At 49.1% G+C, this 19,616-nt stretch overlaps 1 protein-coding gene across 3 annotated transcripts in view; it reads left to right on the top strand.

Annotated features, from left to right (window-relative positions):
- Positions 1–19,616, top strand: part of NEDD4L (NEDD4 like E3 ubiquitin protein ligase) — a 114,041-nt gene that overhangs the window by 22,764 nt on the left and 71,661 nt on the right. For all 3 annotated transcript variants that reach the window (XM_054053358.1, XM_009563352.2, XM_009563353.2), the window contains one exon: positions 10,270–10,343. In XM_054053358.1, coding sequence (XP_053909333.1) covers positions 10,270–10,343 — 74 coding nt within the window. Of the gene's footprint in view, positions 1–10,269; positions 10,344–19,616 lie in introns of those variants that run through there.

The raw sequence follows: 19,616 nt of genomic DNA, 5'->3' as shown, positions 1-19,616 counted from the left end.
CAGAGGGGCAGAATCCCCTCCCTCCCTGCTGGTCCCACTGCTCTGGATGCGGCCTAGGACGTGGTTGGTTTCTGCTCTGTGAGCGCCCATTGCTGACTTGTGTCGAGCTTCTCACTCCCCAGCACCCCAAGTCCTTCTCAGGGCTGCTCCCACTCCGTTCTTTGCCCGTTCTTTGGATTTGTGCTCAGAATTGCCCCGACACAGCTGCAGGACCTTGCTCCCAGCCTTGTTGAACCTCATGAGGTTCACACAGCCCTGTCTCTCCATCCTGTCCAGGTCCCTCTGGATGGCAGAGGGATGTCTAGACTATCCTACGTGCACAGGAGGCAGTTGATTCTCTGAAACAGAAATATGAAGTTTGGTCTGTCAGAGTGGGTATGTGCGGAGAGCATCTCTTTGACAATGGAGGTATAACACGTCCTTGGAGAGAGGCCAGAGAGGAGGTCATCCGGGTGACTTCCCTCCCCACTGTTTTGCCCGAAACCTGCTGAATCCTTCCTCAGTGCGCAGTTATCTGTGGTGCAAGGAGCACTCATTCGCTGCGTATATCCTTGTGTCCTTGTATATCCGATGTCTATATCCTATAGTAAATTCAAGGCCGTGCTGTTATCCTGGGTCCCATGGGCACGGAAGCGTCTGTGTGCATGCCATGGAGATCCTTGCTGTCCAAGGGTGCTGGCCGCACAAGGACCATGTCAGGGCACAGTCCCTGTCCCGTGCTGCCTCGTGAACCATGCTCAGACACTCTTTGGGAGTGGGCTATTGCCAGAGCCAAGGCTGTGCTGGGACTGCGGGGCAGGTGGCAGAATGCTGCTGCACGCTTCCGTGGAATCATGGAATCATTGAGGTTGGAAGAGATCTCTAAGCTCATAGAGTGCGATCGTCAGCCCAACACCACGCAGCCTAATAAGGCATGTCCTCAAGTGCCACAGGCACATGGTTTTTGAACTCCTTCAGGGGTGGACACTCCACCACTGCTCTGGGCAGCCTCTGCCAGGGCTTCACTGCTCTTTCTGTGAAGGAATTTTTTAACATCCAATGTAAAGCTCCCCCGAAGGGAGGGAGTTGTGATGGTGTGTGGCCTGCAGGTATAGACACGGGTGGTGTGCCTTAAACACTTATCATCGCCTGCCATGTGGTGGCGAGAGGATGGATGTCTGCCCGCCTGAACCTTGAAATAGGAAGCAAAACAGTGGGTTTGAAGTAGTGCGTAACTGATTGAATGAGTAACTACTTGTAGTTAACCTTTGGACCCGATGCCTTGCGATCGTGCGGTGCTACTGTGCACATCCCCCGGCTCTGCCCTGTGTCCACAGGCTTCTGAACACTGGCTCTGTCTGGCCTTACTTAAAATCATCCTAAGATGTGCTGGGAGTTCTGTTGTTGTGGTATGTCCCAAGACAGTCATTCCAATTTTCAGTAGCCAATTCCAGAAGAATCGTAGTAAGAGGTTTTTTCCTGGTTATAATGGCAGCGATGTTTCTGAAGGCTGATGCAGACATCACTGTGTGGGTGTTGCTGTCCGTAGGAAGAGCTGTCCTTCGGAACAGCTCTTGACTGCAGGCAGATAGAATTTGCCCTTTGTCCCACAGCCCAACATTGATCTCTGTGGAGTCGTGCACATGGCATTGCCTACAAATAAAACCTCAGCTCAATGTTTTCCTACCTCTCTCATCCTGCCCCTGGAAATGTTGTTGTCTTATGGTAGTTTATATTATTTTTTGCATGCCAGAAGGATAGATGTTTGTTTAAATAAGAGCTTGAGAGTTTAATGCTTCAGTTGCATTTCTCTAAGGGAAAAAGAAGGTACTGTCAGTTTTCCCTTGATGAGTTTTGTGTTCAAACTTGCAGCACGTCATTAAGTTTGGATACAGGTGACCTCAGTGCTGATCTTTCCCGTGTCAGTGTAGGAGAGTCTCTTTAAGGTCACAGCCTTCTGCAGATGAACCAGTAATTCCCAGTCCCAGCTCGGTTCCCGTTTTTGACAGCAAGAGGGACCAAATGCTTTTCTTGTTTCTTTGCTGCTGGCAAAGATTAAACGCTCCTCTCATCTTGGCCAGAGAAAAAGCAAGTTGAAGTTTCCTTCAGGAGGACTTCCCATTCCATGAATTTATGCTGTATCCAGATGATTCAGATATGAGCTCTCATGGCCAGCGTGTTGCTGTTGCACGCCTTACGTGAAGATGAATGACGGAAGTAGGTCTTGAGTAGGTCTTGAGATAGAAGAGCCAAGAAGATGCAAGCCCAGGTAACCACCAAATCTGAGCCTAAGCGAATGGAGAGTACTGCATGAACCACAAAGGCCGGATGCCACTCCTCAGCCTGGAAGCTCCCTCCGTAAACTGGTGCGGAGCCTCAGACCCTTTGACAGAGCTTATGTCTCCTCCCCTGCCACTGATCTGAGCGCCTGTGAGCTTGAAGCCGTCTGATGGTGCTACTCTGACTTGTGTCAGTTGTCCTGGTCTCTGCTGTCAGCCAAAGTGGGAGGTTGTCACCTCTGGACGCCTTAAAACCCAGGAAGGAGGTGGCTGGATAAGGAATTCCCTGGCCCACCTGGGTTTAGAAGAATGTGCACAGCCCATGTGAGACTGCTGGATTCAATGTGCAGAAAACAACGTGGCAGTGGGATGAACTCCTTTAGCGAGTGATATAAATAGGTCTGAACATTAGGTAAGGAGAATAAAGCCGTGTGCTGTACAGCAAGTCCCTTCATTTAAAGTTCTTTTGCATTCTCTTAGGTGTTTCTAAAGACCACAGGTGAGCTGATTTGCACAGGTACCTCTGGCTGCATGGAGATCAATGGGATTTTGTAAAAGTAGATTGCAATTCACCTGCAACACTTGCTGTTTTTTTTTTAAACATGATGGTTCTGGGCTGATAGGATGTTCCACACAATTCAGTAGATTTTGTTGCATTGTGGGATAATTGAAGCCTCACCCGCAGAAAGAGTGTGCTCCCAAAGCTGCCAACACCAGCACAGGCAGCTGATGGGCACACACATCTTCTAAGAAGAGTTGGTCTCTCTGACGTGGGCCATCATCACCTTGAGACAAGCAGGTAGGTTTAGCTTGGCAGCAGAGCCCGGGTTTCCTCAGGACTTGGGTTTGTGTCAGGTTTTGCTGCTGTTCTGTGTGGGATGGGACATCCTCACCTCATCCTGCAGATGTGCTCCAAGCACTCTGAACCAACCAGCTCTGTCTGTGTAGCCAGCACGGAATGTTCTGAACCAAATTTCATAGCATCCCTTCCTCCAAAAGCTTCTAGGCTTAATTGTTCCGATTTTGAGACCTGCTTTAGGCAAAAAATAGGATTTTTTAAAATGTTGTGTCACGTAGCGAGGGCTGGGAATTCTGGAGGGAAGAACAGGCACGATTGGATTTAATCCGGGCCTTTGTATGGGAGGAATAGCTGAGCTGGGTGTCCAGGTTGCTGGTGGTGAAGCCACCTGAAATGAGGTTTTCATTTCCATGCTTCAGACAGGGAAGTGAGTGGTTGTAGCCTGGTGACCTATACTCTGAGTTTGTTTTCCTTGGCAGAGGAGTGTGGTTGGTGCCCTGGGTGCCCGGTTGTGTTTTCATTGCAGAACTGAGATTTTATCAAACACTGTTGGCAAAATTGCCACTGACAAATATCAAGATCATGAAGATATCGCAAGAGTTATTCTATGACTTACCCTGCGCCTTTCCTGTGGCCTTCAGAAAACCACCCTGATGTCCCCAGAGGCTGAGCTGTTCACTTTGGATGCCTCTCTTCTCCCTATGTCTTCAAAGCAAAAACTAGCTTCTTTCCGCTCTGACTGCCTGTGCTGTTGGAGATACTGAGGGCAACACTGTGAATTGTGTTGGCTGTGCTTGGCTCATAGCCATTCTTGCAAACTGCAGTTGCTTTTGTGGGGTTTCGTTGAATTTATGTACATGGAGGTTTTCGTGTAGGAGTGGAGCCTGTCTGAGGCTGTGGCGTCAGGTCATTGGAGTTAGGGTAGGAGCCTTCTGGCAGGGCCAGGATATTCAGGGGAGATCCGAGGGGCTGGGCAACAGCAGGGGTGAGGCGAGTGCTTGGTCTCACCTCACTGCTTTGGATACAGAAACAACTCGAGCGAGCTGGTGGCTGTCACTTCCTAAACATCTGTTCAGGAGGCGAGTGTTCCTTGGCTTGCTCGGTATGTTATGGCTGGGTCATCGTGCTTTGGTCCCTGCCCTTGGGTCGCCCACACGGTTTGGTGTTGAGCAGTCTCGCTTGGCAGTAGTCCGGATGAGGTAGTGATAGCTTCATGGAGCACGTTTTCTAGAGTCCAGAGGAGGCCATGAAAATAATCTGAGGGCTGGAGCACCTCCCGTATGAGGACAGGCTGAGCAAGTTGGGGTTATTCAGCCTGGAGAAGAGAAGGCTGCAGGGACACCTTGAGCAGCTTCCAGTATGGAAGGGGAGGGTCCGGGGAAGCTGGGGAGGGGCTCTTGATCAAGGATTGCAGAGATAAGGCAAGGAGGAATGGTTTGAAGCTGAAAAAGGGGATATTGGGATGAGATCTTGGGGAGAAATGTTTTACTGTGAGGGTGGGGAGGCCCAGGTTACCCAGAGAAGTGATGGCTGCCCCGTCCCTGAAGGTGTTCTGGGCCAGGTTGGATGGGGCTTGGAGCCCCCTGATCCAGTGGGAGGTGTCCCTGCCCATGGCAGAGGGTTGGACCTGGATGGGTTTTGAGGTCACTTCCAACCCAAACCGTTCTATGATATTTTTTTTTTCACTCACCACAGTGTGGGTTGGTTTAATCTGCCCACAAACTGAAGTAAGAATCAGCATGACTCTTCTGCAATCTAACTTGTCTGCTGTGTTTTCAGTTGCTAGAAGATTTAGGAGTAGGCCTTTTTTGGCTGTCAAAAACACTTTTGCTTCTTTTTTGAGTAATAGAGTAGGGGACAGATAGAATCGCAGAATCATGGGATCAAGGTGCTCAAAGCCTCATCCAATCTGGCCTTGAAATACTCTGTTTTGTTTGGGAGCTGCAAATCCAAGTTGATTTTCATGCTAAGGGGCAGAACGTTCCTTGGGGTGTCTGGTTTCATGCCCAGCACATCAGGCCCTCTGTGGGTGTTTTCATTCCTTATGACAAAAAAATTCCAACTGTAGAAACACTGGGTTCAAGATTTGTTGTCTTTTCCATTCTTATGTGGTTTGCAACCCAAACAGTGAGTTAAAGATCTGTTGCCTTTTCTCTTTGGTTGTGTTTTGCAAACTTTCAGGTGTACTAAAAACAGAGAGGAGGTGCTCGGTGGGTGAAACTGGATTCGCAGAGTCTCTGCACAGGTAACTTTCCAGTGGGGTCTGGTTTCTCTCTGTCCATTCAGTGGAAATTTACGTTGCTGGCGCCTATCTTGGTTGGAAATCAAAACGTTCTCTGCATAGAGAGAAGAAAAAACCTGGCCCAGCCCCAGGCCAGTGTTCCCACTGGTTCCTGCACAGCTCTCTGCAGGTGAAACCCTAGATCGCTGTCCTTTCACCTGGTTACTGTGGTGAGGGATGTTTATCGCCTCCGTCAGCAAGACTTCCGCCTTGGGCTGGGGCTGCCAGCCCCTCCAAAGCACAGGGGTGCCTGCCTTCGGGGCTGTGACAAACTCCGGGGCCAGCGTGGGGCCTGGCACTGCAGCGGCTGGGTGTTAGTTGGTAAGTTTGGCTGTTGGTGCCGAGTTTGGGGCACGTGCCTGGTGATCAGGCGACCGCCTGCTTCCCTGTCCCTGATGCTGTGTAACAAAAGCTGCTGGGGTTGTGTGCAGCTTAGAAAATAGGAAATTCTGCGGGATTTGCCTTATAGATGGTTTTACGTAGCTTTTGGTGGCTGTGCAGAACACATTAAATGCTTAATCTGCTTGGATCTGCATGGCCTCTGTTCTGATATCGGTGTGCATTGATTCCAGCATGGAGCCGTTCACAGTCGCCTGTTAATTTAAATAAGCCAAGCTTCTAATTTTATACCCACATTGGTGGTTATCTGAGCGCTCCTCTCCGAATGTGTACTCTCAGTATGACGTGGGATCTTCTGTCTTATAGGAAGCTGATGTCTGCCGCTTCCCTTGCACCAGGCTGTGGAGTGCTGTGTTTCTTCTTATGGCGTTTAGCACATAGGGATGTGTATTCCAGAATATGTTCTGGTTGGTTTTTATGTCAGGTCTGCTTTGCTTCAGATGGTGTGGGCTCAGCTGCCTCTCCTGGATTATTCCTTGAAGAGCAACACTGAGGGGTGCTGTTATGTCCTTGCTGGTGGGGAAGAAGCGTGCAGCTTGGGGCGCTGCATTCTGCCTGCCTTCTTCCCCTGTTGTTTCCGTAACTTTTCCATGAACTCCCAGCTCCAGGATGTTTCATTAATCTGAGGGCAGGGGAACTTTTGAATACATTTTCTTCATATGAATGCTTTAATAGGCATCAGAAATCACTTTGCTTTTTTAGAGCACCTGGAAGAGGTAAAAGTTTTCTTCATTTAAAAGTGAATTTTAAAATATGAATCCTGCCCAGAGCTGTCCTGAGGTCTCCCAAGTTTGTAGGCCTGTCTGGATTCTCCTCGCTGTGTTCTGAGTTGGGCTTTGCTTGTTCTCCATGAGGTCTGGGTTTTGCTGCTTGGTTCGCTTGTTGTTTCTTAGCTCGGTTCCACCTAAACCAGCTCTGTCTTCTAAAACAGTACTGAATTACAGAGGAGAAAACACGGTTGGTGTACAGGTGATCCTTCAGCAAAGGAGAAACCTGTGTGACCTCTGACATTTTCCAGAGAGGCAGCAATACCTAATCCTCATGTTAATGACTGGGAGCTGTGGCAGGAATGAGGGTGGTGAGTGGAAGCACACTGTATTAATTCCTAACCAGGCTGCAGTTGGCGGGGCAGGACGGGAAGGGTGCAGATGTGAAGAGCTTCTGGAAGGGAGGCTGCATCAGTGTTCATGTTTCACTGCTGAGCCGCTCGCAGCCAGCCAGCAGCCCCATCCTGACTGGATTTTCAGCAGCAGTGCTGCCGAATGTGTTAATCAAAGTTCACTTGACATCATAGGTTTAAATTCCGAGATATGTTCTGTGTTGTAACTAAAAAAATGATCAATGGAGGAATGTGGTTGCGGTGCTGGAGCTGATGTAGGTGCAGCAGAGGAGCATGCAGGAGCTAATGGTTGCTCAGCTGCTGGTCTGAGTGGACAAGGGAGTGGCAGTGCTGGCCATTTTAGAGACACTTCCAGACCCCGTACACTCTAGGCAAGGTTTTAAAGTGATTGAGAAATTCCTCTGTGGGGTGAGCTGAGCTGCTTTTCAAACTGCCTGTCAAAAAGAAGCTCAGATGTGCTTTTCAAATGAACAGAATTCAGTGGAATGCAGACATCGCAGAGGTAGATGTCACAGAATCATGGAATGGTTTGGGCTGGAAGGGACCTCCAAACCCATCCAGTCCCACCCTCCTGCCATGGGCAGGGATACCTCCCACTGGACCAGGTTGCTCAAAGCCCCATCCAGCATGTCCGTCTTCCCTAGTTTGCTGTTTGCCAGTGGATAATACCAGTTGTTTCGCACAGTGCAGGAATGGCATGGAGGTGGATGCAGTTTAATCTTCCCACCAGATGAGTATATCTTTGATGAATGCTTGCAGCTCCAAGAAGAACCAGGAGAGTGCCTTCTATGTGCCCTTCTATGTTCCCTTTACTTCCTTTTGCCTTTCAGCCCTGCTGTTCCCCCCAGGCAGCGTTTCTGGCCAAAAGGTGGAGATGAGGGGAAAATGGATGGGAGGTGTCAGCCTGTGCCCAGCGGAGAGCTGCTCCTCATGGTGATGCCTGAGCAAGCTTAATGCACTTGCTCGTATGGTTTAGGGTGCGATGCGTTCAGTGTTGTGTTCTGCAAAAGCATTTCCACCATCCAAAATTCACCTTGCTCCTTGTGTACAGTGCTTTGTGTCAAAGTGAGCCTCTGAGGAAAAATATTGAGGGTGGGTGGGTGAGGCTTTTTTGCTGATCCTGGTCTTGTAACTGTTTTGTAAATCATTACATATCTTTCATGCCTATGCGGATTTGGCCAAACATGGGCAAAAGCACCTTTTCTGCTTGGTCAAATGGCCCATCGGGCAGCAGGTGGGAGCCTGCATTCGGGAAGGAGGGACCAGGGTCTGGCTTCTGGGGTGCTAGAAGTGTGAAGTGGAATGGCAAGGGTGCTCTTAAGAACCTGTCCAGATAGCCTGGAGCATTGTCTCCTGCATCTTGCAGACCTGAGTTAGGGATCATCTCACAGCTGAGCTTGTCATTTACTGTTGTTTTTAAATGTGTTTAGATTTTTAATTCGGTTGATATGCTGAGATGATTTTAGTGCAGAAATAAGATGCCATTCCAGCAAAGTTGTTGTTGGACTTTGGGAGGAAGCACTAATAACGCAGCAGCTCTCAAATCTCTCATTCTGTTCCTCTCTACTTGGTGTTGCAGCTTCTTCTCTCCTGGTTCTCCTTCAGGAAGGTCCGAACACTCACCATTTCATAGAACCATAGAATAGTTTGGGTTGGAAGAGACCTTAAAGATCATCTGGTTCCAACCCCCCTGCCATGGGCAGGGACACCTCCCACTAGACCAGGCTGCCCGAAGCCCCATCCAACCTGGCCTTGAACGCCTCCAGGGATGGGACATCCAAAGCTTCCGTGGGCAACCTGTTCCAATGCCTCACCACTGTCATTGTGAAGCAATTCCTCCTTATGTCTAGTCTAACTCTGCTCCTCTCCAATTTATACCCACTGCCCCTCTCCAGTTTATACCCATGCCTTTGTAAAAAGTCCCTCCCCAGCTTTCTTGTAGACCCTTCAGGTACTGGAAGGTTGCTATAAGGTCTCCTCTGAGCCTTCGCTTCTCCAGGCTGAACAACCCCAATTCTCTCAGCCTGTCCTTGTTTGGGAGGTGCTCCAGCCCTTGCATCATCATTGTAGCCTCCTCTGGACCCATTACAACACCTCCATCTCCTTCTTATTTTGAGGATTCCAGAACTTGACACAATCCTCCAGATGGGGTCTCACAAGAGAGGAATAGAGGGGCAGAATCCCCTCCCTCAACCTGCTGGCCATCCTATGCTATCTTCTCTGGATGAAGGAACTGTCTCGGTCGTATTGTGCAACCTTTTGTCTGCTGGAGCCTCTCTAGGAGACCAGGCGTGTGGTACTGACACTCACAGGTTGGAAAAGTGAACATGTGGAATCCTGGAGCTTCTCTTCCTGCAGCTGCTACAGTGTTGGGATGAACCCTGTGGGCTGGGTTCAATGTGGCTTCTGGTTCTAGGAAGTGATCTAATGGATCTAATTCCTTCCGGAGGGTCGGGATTAGGCTGGAGGGCAATGGGGTTCCTGATAATCTGTGAAATCTCCAATACAACCAACAACTCTGTCTCTCGCTTCAAGCTGCCTGAAGCAAACAGAGTGGATGCAGCGTGTCACACCAGGACAAACCTGTGGGAAAGTGGTGTTGTTTTCCGAACAGACTGTGAGGAAGGGAGTCTCTGATTACTGTAACTGGATCTCACCTCTTGCAGCTCTGGGAGCCTTATTGGAGGAGGAAGAGGGATCACCAACACAGGTGACTACAGAATCTGCTTGGTGGGATCCTGGCCAGGTTTCACTTTGGTGGCCTCTGTGTAGCAAAAATAAACTGGTCAAACAGGGTCAAACAAATAAAGGGAAAATACCATTTATACTGATGTTCCTCATGAGTGTCAGGTACTGAAGTGATGAAGTGAGCATCAGGTTGGTGTCCTAATAAAACGCATTGGTTTTGAGGGCTGTAGGTACTGAGGTGGTGAGAGAGGTTTAACCAGTGGGATTTTGAGGATTCCATACCAAGAGAGATGAGTGGTATCAGACAAAAATGTTACAGATGTTTACCCGTGTGTTTGAAGACACAGCTTTAGAGCTGAAGCAAAATGGATTTCTGTGGGGGACAGACCATTTAGGCTTTGAAATGGCCCTGCTCAGCAAATTCTCTTCTATTTTTTTTATTATTATTGTTACTGTGACTTTATCACTGTTCTCTCCTCTTATTCTGCCTATATTTAACTCTTAACAGCTCTGACTGGAGTCAGACGCTCCTCATTTTGGATTTAGGCTGTTCCTTAGCAAATAAAGTGTCTTACTCCTTCCAAGAGGTTTCCTCCCTTTAGAATCCTGCCTAGGAAAGACTCCTGCTATCCAAAGGTTGAGAGGTCATCCACTCTTACAAACTGTTGATCCTCAAAATGAGTGACAGAATAAACAGGAAACCCGTGTTCTCTTTTATTGACAGGAGGAGTCTCGTATCCTCAGAGTGAAGGTGGTTTCTGGCATTGACCTGGCGAAAAAGGACATCTTCGGAGCCAGGTAGGTGTCCTGCATTGGCTGGTTTATGCTTTTAAAGGGAATAAACTCCCCAGAGCAAGGATGCTTTCAAACTGATTGTTCATAAATGTGATGAGAGATCCTATTTCTTGATCACAACCAGTGAAAATGATGGGCTGCGTGGTGGCAGGAAAGCTGTTAGTGACCGCCATCACCAGGGCTCTTCCCACTACAGGAAGCTGTTCCTGAGTTCTCCATCTGCTGTAGCTCTGTGAGTGTCGGGAGAAGCTCCAGCTCTGGCAAATTTGGCAATACTTGAAATGACTCCGAGCCATCTCCCCATGTGCCCCACGTAGCGCAGGAAGGACCAGACGCCAGGAAAATCCTCTATCTGGTGTTGAGGGTGCTCTGCTTTCCTCCTGGCTGTCAGTGCCAGTCTCTCCAGTGCCAGTGTGTGATTTGTCTTGGTCTCGGACGCATCCAGGTGCCACTGTTGCACTCCCTAAGGATGATGCCTTAGAATCGTAGCACATCTCAAGCTGGAAGGCACCAATAAGGGTTATGGAGTCCTCCTTCTAGAGAGGAAGGCAATGAAAGCCTTTTCTCCTGGTCAGTCAATGAAGCCACAACCAACTAGAGAGCATTAACTTCTTTTCCCAAACATTAATTCCGATTTAGCTGTTACTGCAGTGACACATCTCTTAATGTATAAGTGAGCCTCCCTGTGGATTTTGACTGTATTTTAGTGTTGCTTGCAAATGTTCATTGCTTGTTCATAGCTTGTGCTATAGCCTCCATCTCTGGAGGGGCTCAAAAATCATGTGGCTGTGGCACCTGGGGACAGGATTTAGTGAGTACGGTGGGGTTCAGCTGACAGGTGGACTGGATGAGCTGAGAGGGCTTTTCCAACCTTAATGATTCCATGATTCTGTATCCAGTTTTAAACTACATGAAAACAGCAATTAAAAGTTTAATTGACTTTTATTTTTGTTGTGAACTTTGCAACAAACGTTCCTTTGGTAGCGGTGGGCAGGATAGGGTGAGACAAAGCTTTTCTTCTCTTTTCCCAAACTGACTGTTTTGAAGAACAGCTTTTGCTGCTGACTGTAAGCAACAACAGCAGCAGCTCCTGCGTAGCGACAGCTGGGCCCGTAGTGCTGGCCGAGGTGCTCCGAGGTGGTGGCATCATGGGCCATGCTATGGGAGTGCTGCTGCTCGCTCACAGCATGGCCTCTACTATTGCCTGCGCTGGTGCTGAGGTGCTGCAGGGCCAAGATCAGAGAGAGGAGCAAATTCGAGAGAAGAAGTGGGACTGGGGCCCAGAGAAAACAAGACTTCTGTTGCGAGTACTGGCCCAGGAACTGCCAAACTGCCATATTTATGTGCTGACTTTGCTACTTCTACATCTCATTGAATTTGGCCTTTTCATGCCATCACAGAAATTTGGTTTACTCAACGTATTTAATTGGCTGGCCTTTGTTTCTGCACTATTTCCAGAGTTTAAAGTTTTACCACTTCTTTTGAAAGAAGCAAAGCTTCAAAAGTGGTGGGAATATTGAATCTGCTCAGGAAGTTTCTAACAGTATTGGAGTGCATGGCAAATGCATACTAGAGAAGTGGGAATATTTTTGGTGTTCATTTGTTTCACTGGAAATGGCACAGCTGAATCCCCACTGCTGTAGTCTCTCCTTTGGCCATGCTTCTCATAGGGTATATTTAAGATGTCATATTCAAAAGAACTCAAATTTGTTTAGGAATAGGTAAATTGTAAAAATGCCTTTTATCTTTCAAAATGCTTTAAGGTCAAGTGACGTTTGAAATGAGTTCTATTGATGCAGCCCTTAAGTATTTGAGGAAATTGGTCTCAAGTCCATAGCATTTCCATAGACCGAGAGAGTTAAAACCATGTTTCCAGTGTGGGTTTTTAACTTGGTTTTAAAGCAGGTCTTTAGGAAAAGTTGAGGCTAACGGCATTGTATATTACAACCTCAGTGGAATGCTTGCATGGCTGTGCTGGCCGGTGTTTCCAAAGTTTTCTTTGTTGGCCAAAGCTCTGGATTAATTTTCCTGTTTGATTTGGGGGCCTTGCATCCCTTGCTGAGATGTGAACATTTCATGCATCTTGAATCTGACCGTGATTTCAGTTGTTACAGCAAGAATCCTTCTAACATGGCATGCTGTGTAATGATGGTCCCGCTAATGGTTCTGGTGAGGATTGTATGGAGTAGGTGGTTAAATGCTTATGTGCTGGAGGAGGAACGTGTCACATTTGACTTAAGCGTGAGGATAAGGAAGATTCACAGGCATTGGAATGGTATACAGGGATTTTACTGCACAGGGTATGTTCAGGATCCCTGAAAAGCAATAACTCCTCCTTTCTGCATCTATTCTTCTCTTCGTGTGGATGCCGACCCTGCCACTCCATTTTTTTGCCTCCCATAAATAGTTTCTGTGAGATCCCAGATCTCTGCTGTGTTGTTTTCTGTGGTGGTGTGCTTTAGCAGATGACAACAGGCTGATACCTGGTGTGACAGCAAACCCTGAGGCACTGTAATGGCAGTGCATGGTGGCTGAGCCCGCTGTCAGCCGTAGTGAGGAACGGAGTCACTGGCTGAGGACATGCTGAGGACCTGCTCAGTGGGTGCAGTCACCCTGGGATTGGCAACGTGGCTGGGGAAGGAGGAGCGGCCCACGCTGCACTTCATTCTGAAACGCCTCCTCCATACTTGTGATGGAAGGTGCCTCGCAGCAGCTGAAATCCTCCTGCTTCCCCCGTTCCCACTCTTACCTGCAGCAGTGGGAGACAGCCTGCCCCAAACCGCTCTTTCCTGCCTTTTGGAGGGAGGTGAAGGCTCAAGTGTCTTCTTGGATCCTTCTAGCCTTGTGGGAGGGTGGGCAGGAGACTGTGGATGTGCTGACAGCATGCTCAGGACTGGATCTGCCTGGGTGCCAGCGCTGCCTGCCGAGCTCTGAGAAGTGACACGTGAGGGGAGCAGCAGCGCTGGGGTCTTGTCGGGTGATGGAAGGTGCTGGACTGGCGGGGAAGTGACGCTGCGGCCGTGGGCATGCATCAGCATGGATGGCGCAGGGTTGGCACAGGAGCAAAGCTGAGAGGAAAATGCTTGTGATTCATCCTGGGCTGGGTTTGGGCAGGGCTGGTTTATGGGATTGCACCCTGCATTTGCTGCTGTCACAGCAATGTGGAGTCACCAGCCTCCAAAGACACAAGAGCATGGCCTCGGAGTTTTAATGCACCTGTGAAATCCTGCACACTGTGAAATGTGAGGATTTCTGCTTGTTGTACCTAACCAGCGCTTCCACATCATGGACAAACACATGGGGGTTTTTCTCTCTTTCCAGAAACTACATTGAGTGTTGAGGACAGATTCCTGATACTCCTAGTGTCCCTTCTGGGAGCAGGAAGGTCAAGTGGCCACTAAATAGTTTGGATAGTCACACACCTTGGAACGGGCTAATCCAAAGCCATTTGACTACAGTCAACGCGTAGGATTATGGCCCCAGCGGCTGATGTCCCTCAGCGTGGCGGTCACACAGGGCTGATCTCAGGGTGGGATAGGGAGCTGTGTGTGACTGTGAAGGAGAAGCTGCAGGCAGGCACTGTGTTTGCATCTCAGTGGGTTTTCCTTACTGGCTTTAATCAACTTCATCATCATAAAGCCCTGCTTGCAGCATCTGAAGGCTGTTGCTTGCCCAATTAAATCCAAGGGAAGTCTCTTAGAGTGCTGGAGAAACCAGTGTTGCTCCTGAAGACAATAATGACAACGCTTTCAATTTTGCTTTCATGAAGTAGTTTTGCATGTGAAATAATTCAATAGTAAGTAATGAGATATGAGAGCTGAAAAAGTACAGAATTATGGTTGCCACTACACAGAGTGTGTTAGAACATGGAATGATATGGTAGCTCTGAGCAACCTGAGGTGATGGTCAACCGAGATGGGTTTCATCCACATCCTTGTAGTTGAGGTGGGTGTTAGGTGGCTGGTTGGCGTTAGATAGAAGGTGTTTTTATAGCCTGGTTTACCTATTGCCATGTAACATTGCAAATCTTTGCTATATCTTGATGAGTAATAGATGTTGCAAATGGGTATTTTGTGGTGTTGGTGTTAGCTTTGCGGGCTTGACTCTGAAAGAGCACAACAGCCTTGCTGGTGCCAAGTGCACTGGCACACACAGTTACCACCCAACAGAGACTGTGTTACAATATATACATTACTGCTTTACATTTGTTCCCTCTTGATTCCCTCTCAGCCTCTTAAATCTGTCTTAATGAGTTCAGACAGTCTTTGTATTCTTGGATGTAATGGAGTAATGCAGATTCCATTGCAATTAATCTTAGTTATGCAAGATGCCAAACAGTTATTGTTACTGTATTATTTTCTTTATGTGTTAGGAATGATGCTCTGAGTGTGCCATGGCTGAGGCTGTGCTGCACAAGTCACTGCACGCAAACACAGCGGCTGCCTGGACAACCTGGGAATTTCCTAGCCTGAGTACTTTTACCTCTTGCTACAATCTAAGTAGAAGCGCTTGTCTCACGACTCAGTCTGCGTGAGGATCACACGCTCTGCCGTGTGTGGATGTTCTGGTTTAAGGTCTCTGTCTGGAGAGGGAGGGCGGTGTGCACTGTTGTGGTGTGTCTGGTGGGAATCCTCAGTGCCTGCTCTGCCTTCTGAATCGTGAAGTTGGGGGAAGTCGTGGCTGTCGGGAAGTTGGACAGGCGAGTGCTTCTCAGCTGAAGTTATGGATGCTCTCCGTTAGCAGGAAGCTGCCCTTCCTGTTCCCCGCCGCGCGCGCCTGCCTCGCGCTGGAGCCGCGCGCGCCTGCCTCGCGCTGGAGCCGCGCGCGCCTGCCTCGCGCTGGAGCCGCGCGCGCCTGCCTCGCGCTGGAGCCGCGCGCGCCTGCCTCGCGCTGGAGCCGCGCGCGCCTGCCTCGCGCTGGAGTCGCGCGCCCCCCCCCTTTGCATGCGCCTACCTCGCACTGGAGCCGCGCGGTTCCCCCCCGCACGCGCCTGCCTCGCGCTGGAGCCGCGCGCGCGCGCCCCCCCCCCCCCCGCGCGCCTGCCTCGCGCTAGAGCCGCGCCTGCCTCGCGCTGGAGTCGCGCGGTTCCCCCCCGCACGCGCCTGCCTCGCGCTGGAGCCGCGCGGTTCCCCCCCGACCCCACGCGCGCCTGCCTCGCTCTAGAGCCGTGCCTGCCTCGCGCTGGAGTCGCGCGCCCCCCCCCCCCCCCCCCCCCCCCCCCCCCCCCCGCATCGCGCGCGACGCTCTGCCCGTCCCGCGCCCTCCGGCTCGCGCTGCCTCGCGGGGGCCGGCAGGCGGCGCCTGGGCTCCCCGGCAGGGTCCCCGCTCCGAGGGGCTCGTCAGCTTGTCGTGGGGAAAAGCTGCTTCCCTCAGGTAATTCCCTTAAGGAGCAATGCTCTCTAGGACAAGCGCGTGGGCCTCAGCGTCAGCCGCTCCCACCCGCCGGTAACCCGGGCTCCCCGGTGGAAAAGGGACACCTCGTCGTCTGGGATATCTGAGGCAGAACTTAGTCTTTTCTTCCTCCTCTACCGCTCGTGTGAAATCACTGACAAATGGACCGAGATGATCAGCAGCTCCTTCTCTTTGTGTTGCGATTTTTCCTTCTGGCCTGCCTGACATCCGCCCCTCAGCGATGAGGGGTTGTGTGTGTCTGGCAGTGTACCGGGATGCAGTGTGTATTTATTCCTTCTTCATCTGAGCTAATTGGCAGTCCCAGCATAATTACGTTCTCCTTTCTGATAGAGGAACACACGTGTTGCTCAGCAGGATGAGCCTGTAACTCTGTTTTCCTCCTGTAGTTTCGGAAAGACTGTGCTAGCAGGAGGGTGTGTTTTATTCCAGGAGCCCAGCTGCTCACCTGCTGTCTGCAGGTGGGATGCTTGGACAGTGATCCGTCAGAGCTGAGGAAGCTTTCTGTGGTGGAGTTTCTCCTTTGTGAGTGCAGTATTTCTGTCCTGAATTTTCAGGCTTGGGATTATGTGTATACATTGAAGGATCTCCGGTCGTTTAGATCTCAAGTGGCTCTTACACTGTTTGCAGTCCTTGTTTAATGAGTGTTAGTGCTTGTGTTGGTGCCTTTTAAACCTCTGGAGGTCACCCAGAGGAGCTGAATATGCTTTACAGCTCTGCCAGCTTTTCACTAAATCCTGGTGAAACTTAACTCCTCTAAATTCTGAACAATCTATCACAATTTGGTGTTTTTTTCCTTTGAGAAAGGAAAAAAAAATCCTCTTTTTTGAAGCTGTAGTAAATTCAATTTTTATCAAAGACATGACGTGAGGGCAAGCATTTAATTTTTAAAAACCCCTTGTCTCATGGTCATATGCTGTGCTGGGGCTATGTGAAAGGAAGGCAGAAATTATTGCCTGACGAGAAGGAAATCCTAAAGCATCTTGTGAGGGAACTTTGTTGCTGTAAGTGCTTCTGATGTGTGTTGAAAGAAAATGGATTCTGCACTGAATTGTCTTTGTAAATGAACCGAAGAACTGGGTTGTTGCCTTCCTTGCTTCTGCTGATGGAAATCCTGATGCAGGTTTGATATTCGCAGAGCATAGATTTTGGTCAAGAGGGTTTTATTCAGCAGGTTTCATGTATCCTAGTTACTCTTTATGTGCATGAAGAGGAGAATATGAATGAATCTTAGCTGGCACCAATTTGTGAGCTCCACTTTTAAAATAATTTTTAAAATAATATTTCAAAGGCCTTAAATACAGCGGCACACAATGTATTGTTTCACGCCTGCTGATACTGCCCAAGAGAAGGGAAAGAATCAACCTGGCTGGCTCTGTCTATGTTTTAGGACCTGATAAATTGTGAATTAGTCCTCTAGATTGAACTTTTTGGTGCAAAGGTAACCAGGATGCTGAAACAACTCCTGCTTGGAAGACTCCTGAGCTGGCTCCTGCAGTACTGGGGTGCCCAAGCCAACCCTTGGCTTGCCTTCTTGTGGTGTAACGTCGGGGTGTTGAGGGTAGGGAGTGCTGGTGTGCAGGCTGGGAAGGCCAGAGCCCTGCTGAGGAGCAGCATCACTGCTATGGGAGCCTGTACTTGCTGCTGGGACCACAATGCACTGTCCTGAAGAAATGTGTGTGCCCTGACTCCATTAGCCCAAGTAACCATGCTCTGTTTCTGAGTGTTGATGGACCTGTGCAGCCATTGCCAGTGTGACTGCACAGCTGCCACTTTGTCATGCTTTAAAGCCTGCTTGGTTCCTGTCCCATGCTCTCCTATTCCATAAATACTGTTCCCCTGCTGGGGGAGGACAGCGAGGGGCACGCTCAGCTTTGTTTTGGACATGTTGCCAAGAAGCAGTCAGTCGGTCTGTATTCCAAGGGCCTCGCTGTGGGAGCAGCGCCGGGTGAGTTTGGGACAGGGTGGCAGGCATGACTTGTGGTTCCCTTTTTTAGTAGGCTTAGAACTTCAGGGAGCGTGCGAGCAGAATGGCAGGGAAAACCCCTGTTGTCTCCATTTTACTTTTCCCTGCCCTGACTAAAGGAAAGGTAACTGGGTCTGGCGTTGGTTACTTCTCTATGAAGCGGCGGTGCTGTCAGATTGCTCTTTTCTGGACTACGGAAAACCCAAGTGGTGGGCTGCTTCTTTGGAGCAGTCAATAAAATAATGTCCTTGAAGTGTTTCACCAACAGAAGGTTGATTAGAAGATATTTCAATAACACCTATCAGGAATCACAGGGCTAAATCTTCAGCCAGGTGGCACAAGTGAAAGACCGTGGGTGGGTGACTGAGGTTTGGCTGTTCTGTTCTTTGTCCTTGCTCTTCCAGCCTGTAGAGCGCAGGCTTTGGGCTTCTTTGTAACTAGTTTTGTAGCAGAGAGGGGGAAGTGCTGCTAGAACTGTTAGTTTGCGAATAAATATATAGTACTCTATTTTAATTGAAAATGAATGGGAATAAATTGATGCAGAAATAGATCAATAAAGAATATAATCCAATTAAATGTAACTTTTTTTAAGCCTGTGATTCCATTAAACTATTGCACTGTTGTTTACAAATAATCAGTAGATATATATGTTATTCTAGTAATATATATCTTTGATTTGTACTTGTACCGTAGGGATGAGCACAGATTTAATGCTTGGCTTCCAGCGTATCTGGATTGTAAGAGGTTTCCTGCAGTTTGAAAGTTTTTGAGTCATTTACAAGTTTGTTTCCCCGGTAGAAGCCCAAGACAGAGGTCTATTTTCAGGAGCCAATTCCAATTTGATAGTACGGAGTAATCACTTATTTAATGGCTTCGGCATTGGATAGGGTCCCTGAAAATGGGCTCACTTCTCTGAAAACCGCAGTTTCTAGCAGTGCTGTGAGGAGATTCTCAGCTCCAAAGGGTAGAACTAAGCTCTCTGATGCTAGAGGCTGCTAAACTGTTCTGTTCAGTTTCATTGCAGACCCTTATAGTGAAACAGATTTCTTTGTTGAGGTGCGATTTCATGTGTTGCAGTTCGTGCCATTGCCTCTTCTCCTGCCACTGGGCACCATGGAGAAGAGTCTGGCTCCCTCATCTTCATCCCCTCAGGTGTTTCTATGGGTAAGATCCCCCCAGGCTTCCTCCTCTGGTGAACAGTCCCAGATCTCTCTCTGTCTTGGCATGACAGAGTCCCTCAGCCATCCCTGGGGGCTTTGCTGGACTCTCTCCAGTCTTCTCATGTCCCTCTCGCACCGAGGAGCCTGGAACTGGACACAGTACTCTGTATGTGGCCTCACTGACCACCAGGCCCCCAGGGCTGTTCCTCACACGTCTTCTGAGCAGTCAGAGGGATTTCTGCATTGACCATTAGTTTGACTGCATTCTCGTGGGCTCGGAGAGGCAGGTCTTCGTCCTCCTTCTACCTCTTCCTTTGAATGTTCATGTGTGCCTTCTGTGGGTGCAGTTACAATGCTGCTTGGTCACTCATTTCGCTCCCCAGTTCCTGTTATTGACACAGCAAACAGTGTGACTTGTAATGTACTGGGTTGCGTGTGAATGTTTCGTAAATTTATACAGATTTTATAAGTGTCTATAGGGAGCAGATGTAAAATGAAGCGTGGGGCTTGCTCAGGAGTCCTGTGTTTGAGAGGTCATGTTGACCGATATGACCAAAGTTGGAAAATGAACCATTTTAAAAGATCACTTCTTAATTTTAGCACTGGAGGAGGTTCATATCCTGAGCGTAGACTGGTGTGAAACTGTTTGATGGGGGAATAGCTCATCTTGCACTTCTTTCTTCCCTGGTACCTCCTTTGCCAGAAGGAGCAGCATGATAAGATGTGAAGTGTGATGGTGAA

Source organism: Cuculus canorus, chromosome Z (genome assembly GCF_017976375.1).
Source record: "Cuculus canorus isolate bCucCan1 chromosome Z, bCucCan1.pri, whole genome shotgun sequence".
NCBI lineage: Eukaryota > Metazoa > Chordata > Aves > Cuculiformes > Cuculidae > Cuculus > Cuculus canorus.
The sequence above is the reverse complement of the archived record's forward strand: the minus strand, read 5'-3'. Positions and strand labels throughout refer to the sequence as shown.